The sequence below is a fragment of the Silurus aristotelis genome (assembly GCF_946808225.1).
Source record: "Silurus aristotelis genome assembly, chromosome: 19".
NCBI lineage: Eukaryota > Metazoa > Chordata > Actinopteri > Siluriformes > Siluridae > Silurus > Silurus aristotelis.
The window spans coordinates 14,915,827-14,929,450 of NC_139592.1; the positions used below are offsets into that span (position 1 = coordinate 14,915,827).

At 35.9% G+C, this 13,624-nt stretch overlaps 1 protein-coding gene across 2 annotated transcripts in view; it reads right to left on the bottom strand.

Annotated features, from left to right (window-relative positions):
• The window catches only part of arfgef2 (ADP-ribosylation factor guanine nucleotide-exchange factor 2 (brefeldin A-inhibited)), a 36,086-nt gene extending 28,350 nt beyond the window's left edge, over nt 1-7,736 (bottom strand). Inside the window, exons 1-5 of one of the 2 annotated variants that reach the window (XM_083570372.1) lie at nt 7,230-7,736; nt 3,339-3,369; nt 1,954-2,077; nt 1,652-1,798; nt 1,016-1,195 (exon numbers count right to left, since the gene is read on the bottom strand). In XM_083570372.1, the coding sequence (XP_083426498.1) occupies nt 1,016-1,195; nt 1,652-1,798; nt 1,954-2,077; nt 3,339-3,369; nt 7,230-7,392 (645 nt within the window). In that variant the 5' untranslated portion in view covers nt 7,393-7,736. The remainder of the gene's footprint in view (nt 1-1,015; nt 1,196-1,651; nt 1,799-1,953; nt 2,078-3,338; nt 3,370-7,229) is intronic. The other variant, XM_083570373.1, reaches the window with a different exon arrangement.
• Between the last annotated feature and the right edge of the window lie 5,888 nt (nt 7,737-13,624).

A 13,624-nucleotide genomic window follows, 5' to 3' on the forward strand; every position in this document is an offset into this window, starting at 1 on the left:
GACTTATTACAGTGTGCGCCGTATGATGTGAGCACTGACAAGCAAACATTTGGCTTCTGCAACCTCTGAAGCAATGCTGGCAGCACTCTAGTGCTGCTGTTTTTTGAAGACAGCTTCTGCACCTGACACACAGCATGAGGGTTCAACTTCTTTGATGGACCCTTGTGTGGCCTGTTCCGAGTGATACCCGTCCTTGGAAAACGTCTGTATGACCCCGGCCACAGTACTGTAACTCAGTTTCAGGGTGTTACTGAACTTCTTCTAGCCTAGGCATCTTTGTGAAGAGCAACAATTCTAATTCTCAAATCCTCAGAGTTTCTTTGCCATGAGGTGCTATGTTGAATATCCAGTGGTCAGTATGAGAGAATTGTACTAAAAGCACCTAATTTTAACAGCTCTAATACAAGATACACAAATTCATATTTACCTGTCAAGCAGACAAAAACATGAACATGATAAGACATGTGGCTTTGCATGGTTTACCAACAAACAGCTGTTATCACACAGGGTGTACTCACTTTTGTTGCCAGCTGTTTTGACAATAATGGCTGTATGTCGAGTTATTTTCAGAAAAAAACAGAAAATCTGTACTGCTATACAAGCTGCACATTGACTACTATCCAAGTTTAATTTCTATAGTATTGTCACTTGAGAAAAGATATACTAAAATGGGAGGGGTGTACTCACTTGTGAGATACTGTATGTACAGTATATGTATGACAAAATAGGATAGAGTATTATTACAATAACTCAAATTACAGATGATCCAAATGAATCTAAAACTAATAATGTAACAAATTGAATAAATGTATAGAGTTAAAAGAGTTGGCGTTAAAAATGTAATGTTTTCATTAATAAGTTAAGAATTGATACCATTAGGATGGGCTGGGAGTAGGTACCTATGCTTTTGCATCACACTACCACATCCTTGATCATTTTCTCCAAAGCCTTAAATGTTTTATTTTCTTAATAAATCTGCAAAACTCAGTGATTATTCTGATGTGTTTATACTGACTGCTTGGTTCTCCATGCGTGTAAAAATGACGTTGAGCATCTGAGTTAGTGTGGCCTTGGCTGTCGTCTGGTTGATCAAGTTGCGACTGGCCAGGTAGATGTTATAACAGGTACGCACTGTCAGAAGAATTGTGCCCTCGTGAATCTCTATGTGCGGAGAGGTGACTGCAGTAAGGAGAGCCTGGGAAACCAAACAAGAAAATCACCGAAATTTTACAATGGCTTAACAGTTGCTTCAGGATATAATTTAATAATTTTGCAGTGGGGTTACAACATAAGTACTTTGTAGTAATTCCAAAGATATTATAGCATTTTATCAATATGTACCGACATTTAACAAAAAATAAATAAATTAAATAAATTATCTTCATTGTCTATGCCTTTAGAAATCGGTATGACTACAGAAAACACTCAAGGCACACGATGCATTTGTTTGAATTTAGGCTTGCAAAACGACGTTTAGGAAAAATATATTTTTCATTCCACCTTTAAATTAAGCAATAATAATTTAGCCTGCCTGAACTAGGCCACAGAAACTGGTATGATTTTTGAGACCTCAAAAATCACTTGTGACCTTTAAAAGACTCGTATCTTGCTATCCATCTGGCAAAACCAATAAATCATAGACAGCTCTTACTTTGATAATCTGGAGCTGGACTCCTTCATCAGTCTGTGGACCTTGGAAACAGTTACAGATTGTTTCAACCAGTCGGTCGATCAGCCGTTTCCCTGGTGCACCGCTATCCGGTGCATTACCCGTGATATGGCCATAGGCAAGGAGTTTCTACAAGACAAAGGAAGACCAGGGTTAGTAAAATTACATAGGAGTGCATTAATTGCATATATATATAATGTGTTCAGGTTGTAATTTTAAACAGGCCTTTTTTCTGTGTGCAATACCGAAAAGATTACTGAAATAGCTATGAATATATACAATACCTGTAGGCAGTCCAACGATGTACTGACAATGCGTGGAGACTTTGACTGACATGCCAATTCGAAGGGTAACACATACTTGTCAGCTTCGATGTAATTAACTTTGGGAGGAACCACAAGGCCATCCCTGAAAATAAATTATTCAATGAATACAGCTTTTTGTTCTAACTTTTGTCATAATTAAAAATAATGACAGTGATTGGCTGGGAGAGTGATGCCTGAAGAACTTTCTCTACAGTTTACAATTTCAGCTGCAGTTCTATAAACTATCGATAAAAAATAAATAAAAAAACCTCTCGACCACAGTGCCTCAAGAGCAGGGATGCATCAATACCATTTTTCAGACTGAATTAATGTTTTTTTTGGAAGTAACAAGGAGTATTGATACCTAAAGGAAAATCTTACTACTTTGTAATCTGAAAGACACAGGATATTTCATTTAGCTATATATATATATATATATATATGTGTGTTTGCTCCTGGTGATGAACTCCATGCAGCTAGTTTAAAAATCGAATTCCAATTAAACGATATCTTCGATAAAGGGCGTGAGTGGGCACCTAACCCGAGTACACTGAACAGTACAATTGAGTATGGTCATTAAAAATGAATGTAGGGTGTCTCGAATTGCACCTTGACTCTTAAGCTGGATGTAGATGGTTAAAAGAGTGTGTCTTGGTGCTTGCAGAATTGAAGTGCTCATAATAATGTTGTTATAATAACCTCCCCTCTTCTGGGAAGATGTTCCACTAGATTTTGAAGTGTGGCTGTGGAGATGAGTGTCTCATTCAGCCACAAGGGTGTTAGTAAAGCCAGGTACTGTTGGCCTGGGGTGAAGTCAGCATTCCAATTTATATAAAAGGTGTTTAGTAGGGTCAGCGCTATATAGCAGGTCACTCAAGATCTTCCACTCCAACCCATGTCCACCATATATTCATGGTATATGTTAAAACTCCCTTTGTTCACAAGTCTACTGTCATCCTGGAACTGCTTTGGGTCTCCTAGTTCAAGAGAAGGGAAAATTCTATTTTACCACATCCTAACTACAATACAATTGTGTGGCTCCAACTTTGTGGTAACGGCTTGGGGAAGACAGTTTTCACATATGAATGGAAGAGACAAGTGTTCCAGTACTTTTGTCAATATAATGTATGTGACATACCATTATATGATATGAGGTTGTAAGTATCAGAACGTATTTACAAATACGAGTGAATGAGCATGGAAGTATACTGATACCTAGTACTAGCAACGGTATCAATGCATCCCTGCTCAAGGCTAAATTATAAACTTCAAAAATCCTCACACAGGTACTTTAAGTAAAGCTCTACTTATACATCTTTTTAGCTACAAGGCATGGAAAGGAAAAGAAAGGATGATGGACTCACTTCTGGTTTTGCAGCTCAAGTTTGATCTCCTCTGAAAAAGTGAGAAACATGCAAGCATGTAAGTAGAACTATTACTGCATGAATCAGTAAATATACAAAGGACTGTATAATAACATACATTTATATTTAAATTTATATTTAAACATAACAGATCTTCCTTCCTGAGGATGTGTACATGTGTATATTTGGGTCTGTTCTCGTTTTTCTGTACTGCTGGCCAAAGATGACTGTGCTTGTGGTCACATTTATTATTAAGTAATCTACTATCTTCTTCTTCCAAGTGTAAGATGATGATGTGTTAAGTTTTCGTGTCTGCTTTGTGACTCCCGTTTATGCCAGTTTTGTTGTGATTGTTCAACATACAACCTTCCTAAACTTGTTTCTGGCTCACATTGATGATACTTCATGTAAGGTCTTTTAACCACTGAATACTTTAAGTTCTGGCAAACAGCTCTGACAAGCACAAGTCAATTCAAATGCATTATCTCCTCTATGAAAACAACTCTTTCACAAGAAATGTAATGCTTAATCTACTGGAATGTCACTTAATCTTAGATTACAAATAAACAAAAAAAAATGTTTTAAGGTATACCATGGAAAAACATCATTATACAGTCAACTTTTCTGTAAGGAAATGGTTCTTTAAAATATTCTGGAAGCAGTCTCCAGTGTCAGTGCTTTGGAACAGTCAGGTAAAACTGTTACTTTACGATTACCACCACATTAAAGTATATGGATGATGGATGTGGTGCTTCATGAATTCTCAGTAACAAACCATGTTGAAATAAAAAGGCACTAGCTTCAAGAACAAGTGAAGAAAAGAGTGTTTATAGCTGCTATAATGCAAGTAATAAAAGGAAATTTTTCCACAAATACACTATGCCGAAGACATGCTGTCCTTAAAATAGAAATAATTTTGATAACTAGTGGTGGTATATGAGGAAAATAATTTTGGACATATTCTTATAAGAACTTAATACTTATTTATTGATTCTTTTTGAATAGTAACACAAACAGGTATTTTTTCTTCCTAAACTATAATCTCTCATTTATCTTTCATTCAGATTTCTGACAGAAAAATGAGTATTAAGTAAATACAAGATTAAGTCTTTTAAGGACCAGTATTGAATTTACATCCATCTCCTGCTGAATAAAAACCATCCAACTGCTTTGCTGAAGACATTGCAAAATCGGCACGATGACAGAAATGGCCCCTAAAAAGGGAAACCAACACACTGTTGCTCACAGTGATAATGCAAATATGATAACATGCAATCATAGTCAGGTTATATATTTCTCTAAGAACAACTATTCCACTATCAGCAAAATATGATGTAGCATAAGCAGAGCCATACTCTTACTACAAAATCTTTTTATTTATATATATATATATATATATATATATATATATATATATATATATATATATATATATATATATATATATATATATATATATATATAATTAAGTCATTGGAGACTTCCTTGTAAGATTTTAGCTGGAAGAAAGAATTTAGCACTAAATATCATCTGCTAAGGTTTCTGTAGAAATGGGTGTTCCCTGTGCAAATATACTCCATTCGTTGACGCAACAAAGCCTTTAATGAGCTGAAAATCTAGTAAAAGTCTTGGTCTGGAGCAGTGTGGTTTTTGTATTCGTAGTCATTATCACATCAGAAATCTACATGCAACTGCAGGGTTAACTTAAGCAACACTTTATTTCATAAAACATGAGCAAAACCATAGAGCTAATGTAGACTGATTTCTTGTGATACATCAGCAGCTACAAGTGCTAGAACAATCTGAGAAAGTCAAACGAAATGAGACAAAAAAAATCACTTGTTCCAAAACTATATTATTTATAAAATAATTGTAAAAAAAAGTAGATTAAATAATTAAAAAAAAAATAATTATATATATATATATATATATATATATATATATATATATATATATATATATATATATATATATATATATATATATATATGATGAGGATATTATGATTATAGTGTGATGATAATATGTATGTCTCATCAAAGTAACAAACTTGGTAGCTTTTCACAGCTGCACCATGAAGGCCTGATTTACTTGTCAGTAAATCATTTAAACATTTTTAAATGTTGATGATGATATGAAACTGTGTATTAAATCTGGGATAATAGCATAGCTATCTATATCTATCGATCGATCAATAGATAGATAGATACTGAATGCAAAGTTATGTCACCAATGAATAGGTGCACTGTATGCGCAAGGTAAGCCATGCACTATAAATCCGGGAAACTGCACTGCAAACAGCTCTGCTGAACCAACAGACCAGTCAGTTTCTGAAGGTTATGAACTAATAAAAAATTGAACCTGACTACTGAATATCAGCCTTATCAATGGCTTTCTTTTTTTTGGAGGAAATTCCAGAACAAAGATCAGAAGTTGAAAAACGTCATTAGGAAACACGATCCTACACCTTCAGAAGTATCAGTTACCTCCCTAACAATAATGAGTCCTGGGGTAAAAGTCTCACAACCACTTTTTTTTTTTAAAGCTACACGCCTAAATAAAGCATTCAAGAAGTGCAGAGAGCTGCAATGTTACGCAACGTGTGTTCATGACAATTCTGGGAGGGAAAAAATATCACTGAATTAAATTATTATTTTTTTTTTTTTTACTGACATACGATCTTCAGTAGTACATTTATTTTGTGAAGAAATGGTTTAAAAAATAAATAAATAAAAGAAGCTAACTTTTATGCTTTCATCTTTTCACTGACATGTTGGTGTTGACAGTTTCCTACACGATACAAAACGCTGTCAGACTATCTTCGCATTCTGGCACCAGTTTATTTTAATCTGAAGAGAGATGAAGCAACTCTTTGCTACTTTTAATCTTTCCTGTTCGATTAACTTCTCCCCTGCTCAGAACAGATCGGGTTCCAGACCAAAATGCCATTCTGTCAACACTATTGTACTTGTCAGCTTGTAGATCACTAACTAGCTAAACCGGGTCTCGGCTCTTACTCGACAAAACTGTGTTGTATCACTAAGAATAGCAGTCCACAATTCAATCGAGCAAAGTCTTCCTGTGGATTCACTGGAATTACATTCTTAACAAAAACACAGGACAAAGCCCCCCCCAAACAAGCATCAGAGTCCTGTAACATTTAATACTGACAAATGTAACGTGTTTCAGGGTGGAGTTATTTCTTTAATGACGTTCACAGTGAGCAAGAGGCACGTATGCAGGTTAAAGGATCAATTACTTGTTTTCATGTGTTTCCATTCATTGATCAAGTAAGCAAATCTGAAGTTCTCTGAGACAACACGAGACTAGAAATTGAGCAACCTGACTGATCTAAGCAGGCCAATCACTGATCACTGATCCAGTACGTATTATCATATGATTCATCAAACATCTATGTGTTAATATAACCCTACTCGGCAATCGGTAAAATCATTCATTCAGCATCATTCAGTTAAGTTAATAGGACTATGACTATGGGAACTGTATAAGACAAAAGCGAGCAAAACAAATCTCCGAGAACTATCTAGAGGACTTCTGATGATGTGTTCGCTAGTGATAGCCAGCAGACTACCGCGCGACATCATCGTGATGGCAGGGTGTGTGTTAAGCAAATAAAACAACAATGAATGAAGCACATTTGGCTGACAAACATTCAGGAATCAGCTCGCAAGGGAAGCAGTGTTCTCAGAAAGGAAAGGAGGAAATGGTTAGGCCCTGGTAGAAACCCGATCGTGGACAGTGTAAACACATGCGCTGAAACTGAACGCGGATTTATAAGGTGTTGCATGTTGTAAAGAACACAATCGGTGTTCCGTGGACAGCTGTTTGTAGCAGGTGAGACTTGGCGGTGTGAATGTAAGCAGAGCTCACCCAGAGCCACCTGACAGGCCTTGCGCAGCTGGCTGTGTTGGCTCCGCTTCACCTCCTTATCCGACAGGATTTTCTCCAGCGCCCGAGACACAAACATGCTCTTCGTCGTAGCGCTTTCTGTCTCTGTGTGCCGTTTATCTAAGTCGAATTGTTGCTCTTTCATTTCTCGTTCGCGAAGTCGATTTCCTCGTCTAGGCCGTCATTGTCGGCCTAAGCCCTGCTTTAGTGCAGGTGTCAGATGCTACCTGAAGCTGGCCGACGTCGCCGCTGGTTGTATCGGAGCGACAGACGCTGCTGTCTCAGCACTGGGCCGCCATGTTGATGACGCGTCATGTCACGTGTTCCTCAGCCGCTCGAAGTGGTGTACATCCTGAATGTTAGTCTTCGTAATAACGTACTGTATCAAACAATGCACGTTATCTCTTAAATCAGGACATTAAACGAGTATTTGAAAGCAAAATTGTGTCTGGCAATGAGTAATTTGTTTCACGGATATTCGTCACAAGATATTTATATACGTATTTCCGTCTTGTGAATTTTGCATAAATCGCCCACTCACCACGTGACGTATGCAGGAACCTGTAGACGGTACTTTTGGCTCAATATGTTGAAATTATATATATGTTCATGAGCATTAAATATACGTAAAATTCAAAATATAAAAAAATAAAAAATTTGTCATAGGAACAAAGCTTTGGTCAGGCAATGAGCAAAAAATTTACCGGATAGATAAAGTTACTTATCCGGTTTACTATGGGACAGCTTTTCCCTTTGGTTTCTGTTCACCATTAACCCGCTTGGTGGATATGAAGACAACTTTGTTCTGAATGTTGCTCCATTCAGTGCTTATGACTTTAAAGCCTTAATAATCCGAGACGTGTTAAATTTCACATCAAACATTTACATCAATCATTATTACCTGTGGGCACCTTTTCAAATGTTGTATAGACTATATAAAGAAAAGTTCCTGTTTTCTATCTTTTCCCCAAACAAGTCAATGCAGCCAAAGTAAACAGGCAAACGGTGGCACAGGAGCTCTTAGAAGTATTTGTTTCATTCTTGCGAATTATTTTGGCCACATATTTATTTTTAAAAACATTAAAAGCTTAATATTTGACATTTGCTGTCCTAACATTAATCTACACTCTTATATTTTACGCTCTCTTTCAACTGTTTTAATTGTTGTATCATTTATTTTTATCTTTCTGACAATAATCTGATCTTTTAAACTACTAATTCTTTTAAATGTTAGTTGTAATGTGTCATAATTTATTTACTTGCCAATGTATTTGTAATCATATGTCAGTCAGATATCAACAGGACTTTGATATTAGTCCAAATTTGATGTTTAAGTTTAAGGTAACTGAAAAGCACAAGGCTGTCAGGTTGTCACTAAAACTTTTCTTATGTTGACACATAAAGTGCCATAGCAAACAAAAGCATAATTGTCCTGCAATATGCACTTACATTTAGGCCACACCTCAAAATGTTAATAGATCCTGGTTCATGAAAAAATATGCCCCATTTTTGATTGCAAGTCCCTACAGCAAATAGGGAGAACAGCTGAAAAGATCATTGAGGTCTCTCTTCCCTCCATCATGGACATTTACACACTGCAGACACAAAGCCACTAGCATTGTGGCTGATCACACACTCCCCACACACTCTTTACCCTCTGTGAAAATGTAACAAAAGAATTCAGGCCCTCACATACTCTGTATCTTCTGTCTTGCTGTCCTATGTTGTTTTATTACACTAAATGTCACATACATGCATTTAATGTCGTGCCCCAGTTAGTTTTGTGTTACCTTTTTGTTAATTTATGTCGTCTTATGTAGCACCTTGGTCCTGGGTCCATTGTTTCGTTTCACTGTTTACTGCACTTTATATGGTTGGAATGACAATAAAAAAACTACTTGACTTAACTTGAAATGATCATGACACTTTGTGTTAAAGGCCTATATATAACCCATACAGCTATTTTCAGGCCATACTACAAAAACAACACAATATCACCTCAGAACAGGGCTCTAAAATACAGTAACTCACTTTCAAACTGGAGCAAAACAATTCAAAACCTTTAAAGTACCATTAAGTTGTGTGAAGATGATCTTTGTATTACAAAAATGTTTAGACTGCAGCACAAAAGGTTTAAAACATTAGAACTTTCCTAGAAAACTTCAGGAAAACTATTAAGATTTTTAATGTTTTAGGATTTTGAAAGCACTGCAGTGATAAAATACATGAAATACTTTGGGTTCATTTTTAAAAAGAACACAGGACAATGCCTGCTTAGATATTTTATTCTTCCTACTGTTCTTCCAGCTAGTCATGTAAATGAGATTTAGCTTTAAATGCAAATTAAGTATAAGAATTGTGTAATGGCCCAAACAGCCAGATTAATGCTAGACATGTTCCAGAATGGTGTGTGTTTTTATTCTTGATAAAGAACAGCGAAAAGGTTATTTTCATCCACGATTGCCTTAAAACAGTTTCAGCACCCTAAGAAATGCCCTTCAACATAATACAGTATCAATATTTTGGGAAGGCAGAACTCATTCTAATGTCTAGCTAAATGTGTGTAAATGGTAATCTGTACCCGTTTGCTTGGTATTGTTACAGGTGTTATCACCGAAATTGTCAGGTTAAATTATTGTTTAAATTGTTTAAATTTTTCAAATTATTTGTACTTTCTACTTATATTTTACATTTTCAAACCAGGCTCGTTACTTTAGTTTTACTTTATTTGGTGACATGATCCATATTTTTTTCTTCTCATTGCGTGCCGTTTGCAGCCCAACCTATTTCTTGTCATTGCGTGGCTTTTTTTAATCCACCACAGGTGTAAAATTTCCTGGCTCTCACGCACCACAGACATAGGCCAGTTTATGAAGCTAACAACGAGCAAGGCAGAAGGCAACAAAAAATATTGGCTGTCGTGGATAAGACAGAGGGAGTGAGCAATGTAAACATGGCTGAGAACAGAGACGTTCCTGATCACCTGATCAACATCTTTGCTCTGCTTGTGTTCTATATGGTAGTTGTTGAGCCTTGATACATTCATTAGATATCTCTATTTCTACTTGAGTGGAGAATATGTGTGTTTTTGCCATCTCTGAATAATGGTCATCTTTGGTTAGAAATAGTCCTTGCTGTAATGCTTCTGCTCCCATACTAAAACTAATGTAAGGTTTTTCACCTGGTTTCGTATTACTGTACATAACTACTGTGGGTTTATTGCTGTTTACCAGCACCAGCAATTATATTAGACATTTAACAAACTTATTAATTTTACACCCTGTTGAAATACCAGTTACATATTTTGAAAGACCAAAATTACACTTTTGTACATGTATTTGCTTCGTAAATTTAAGTTTTTCTTGAACACATTGGAGTCAAAATGGTGACTCCAACAAGCAATAATGACAAGGGAATAACACTGGTCCATACTCACTCACAATGTTGTGTTTGTTTGGGAGAGACTGCAGACAACTCTGTTGATTCTACCCCTTCTGTGACACAGTGGTGACAGGAAAGTCACCTGCTTTCTCTTACATGGTTGGATTTCTGTGAAAAATCCATTTGAACATCTCAAATGACAAGATAGCAGTCAAGCAGCTTGGACTTGACAGGCATCACAATAATACAACAAACTAATGACAATGGAGCTAATGTTGTGCAAGGTGCAAATGAAAAAGTTAGGAAGAAGGTTCAGGAAGTATACATTAATGCACCTTTTATGCACCTCTTATAGAATAATACAATTTTTAAAATAAAATTTTTACGTTAACTTGAACTTGGAAACCCAAACCTGTTCTAGCATAGCAAAACCTTTGTGCACAAATCGAGCTCCATTAAGATATGTTTACATGGTTTGGAGAGGAGGAAATAGAGTGGTCTGTTATAGAGCTCTGATCCCAACCCTACTGAACACCTTTGGGATGAATTGCATGTCTATCTATCAACTTATATGTTGGTTTATTTATTTTATAATTATTATAATGCAAAATGTATTTTTGGCCAATGGCCCTCAATCAAGTTTGTGTTTTGAGGTTCATATTAAAGGGTTTGTGCACGTCTGCCAAAGAGTAACTATAGTGTTATAGTACTATAGTTTCGGCACATGTAATTGCTTTGACTTCCTTTGGAAACATCACATTCTTTATTGTTTTTGAGAGATTCATGCAACAAACTTTTTTTTCCCGTGCAGTTAGTTTCTCCAAACATTCAGTTGAAATAGTTGCAAATGCTGTTCAATACTTTGGTATATCTTTCTTTTGCAATCCATTTCATCCCAGAGCAGTTCAACAGAATTTAGGTCTGGTGACTGGCAGACAATCCAGCCAACTGGTGGCTTTCTAAATAACACTTACAGAACTTGGACATATTTTATGTCATCATAATAATATATAGGCCATTGTCCTGTTGTATGGTGAACATCCAATTAGCCAGACAGAATTGCATTGCATTATGTATGAAATGGTAGCCATGAGACACGAGGAATTAGTCTCTTCTCCAAAACCAGCCCCACTCACATCACATTATTTGCGAGAGAAGAACCATCCTCCAATCATTCAATGTCCAATTCTTGTATTTATTTTTTTTGCCTTTTACCTAGTTTGTTGCAACCAAAGAAACACGTGTTTCAAAAACGCTAAAAGTTTTGACAGGCACTGTATAAGCAGTTACCTGGTTTTAAACGCAAAGTTAATCTCAAATTCACCTATTAAACACTACACCGCTTCTTCTTCTTTCGGCTTCTCCCAGTAGGGGTCGCCATAGCGGATCATCCGTTTCCATACCCCTCTGTCCTCTACATCTGCCTCTTTCAAACTAATAAACACCACACCGAAGAGTTAAAGTTATCACTAGGGGGCAGTAATACATTTATTACAGTACATTTATACACATTTCCTGCTCAAACACTTCCATTTTCTTTCCAGGATAGTCCTGCTCCTTTGTGTCTGGAGATCTTAAACATAAATGTACTACTTAATCATACCACATTTTCACCCTACTTATTTATGATAAGATAAGCAGGTGATTTTATTCAGTACAGACCCATTTGACTTAAATGAGTTCTAGTATCCATGGCAAATAATTGAAACTCAGTTTTCTACACATTAGTTTATTTCATCCAGCTTGTCGACTAATGTATACATGTGCACCTATATCTTAATAAAGTATTTATCCTTTTAAACAGTTGAATTAATGAGATACAAATTTACAGTATATAGCATTATGAAAATACTGGTCATTTCAGTACAAATCTATACCTTAGGATTTATCTAGCAAGCAAAATAATCATTGCTTATTATCAATAAGAAATGAATGGAGTTGACACACACAGAAACATGAGAAACCCATTAGTCAATGGTCTCGGATTCTTTCAGGTGTCCTCCAAAAATGAAATAAATTCACAGTATGGAAAATAGCACGTTATCTTCAATCTAGGTTCTAGAACAATTTATAGTCTACAACAATAAGTGGCCCCAAACAGTATATGGAGACGATCCTCTATGAAAAGAAAGAAAAAAAAAAGATACATGAAAGTTTAACACAAAAATAGAGATTAAAGATGACATGAGAATAGTCAGTGTGGTTACAATCCTGTGTTTTCTAGTTATTAAAAAAAATAAAATCAAATAAATTAACAGTTCTCTCAAATGCAATTTGATCTTGTTTTAATAAAGAGCAACTTGAAATTATATGATGAGGACAAACCTGTCATACTACATTATATGTACCATAAAAAGTCGCTGTAATGGTGAGTTTATTAAAGTGTCTAACGTGTGTAGGGAAGGAAGTGGTTAGAAAGCGTTCTGGTCACAGTCATCCAGTGTGTGTGTGTTTTTTTTTTTCTTGTCAAGTACAAGTGAGAAGGATAAAGCTACATGTTCTACACTATGGATAAATGGACTATGGACCCAAAAACACTGGTTAAAAGTACATGAGGAACAGCAGTCTATCAAAATCTTAACACATTTAAGATGTATATGCAGTACATCCATTAATATAAAATGTAGTGTTTTTGCTATATTGCCTTTGAACATACAAAAGGGCTGTCCATACAGGTCTAACGCAATATTGTTAACATAAAGCAATGTATTTGAGTGGGCGTTTAAGTGTAATGTATTCTCATTTACAGACATTTTCACACAAGCCAGACAGTGTCGAGAAGCATTAGAGGAAATGTACGTTGTTATTGTAGAGGTAAGGGAATTTTTGCCTTAGCAGTGCAACATTTAGAAAGGTGAGTCACAAGTAAGGTTTTTGTTGGTTTTTTTTTTTATGACAGAAGGTGCCTTTGTAAAGCATATTTTTATTAGATAAGAATTATGCAGCCAATGCCCACATCACACAGGCCTGTAATCCTCTACCCATGTTCATAGCTA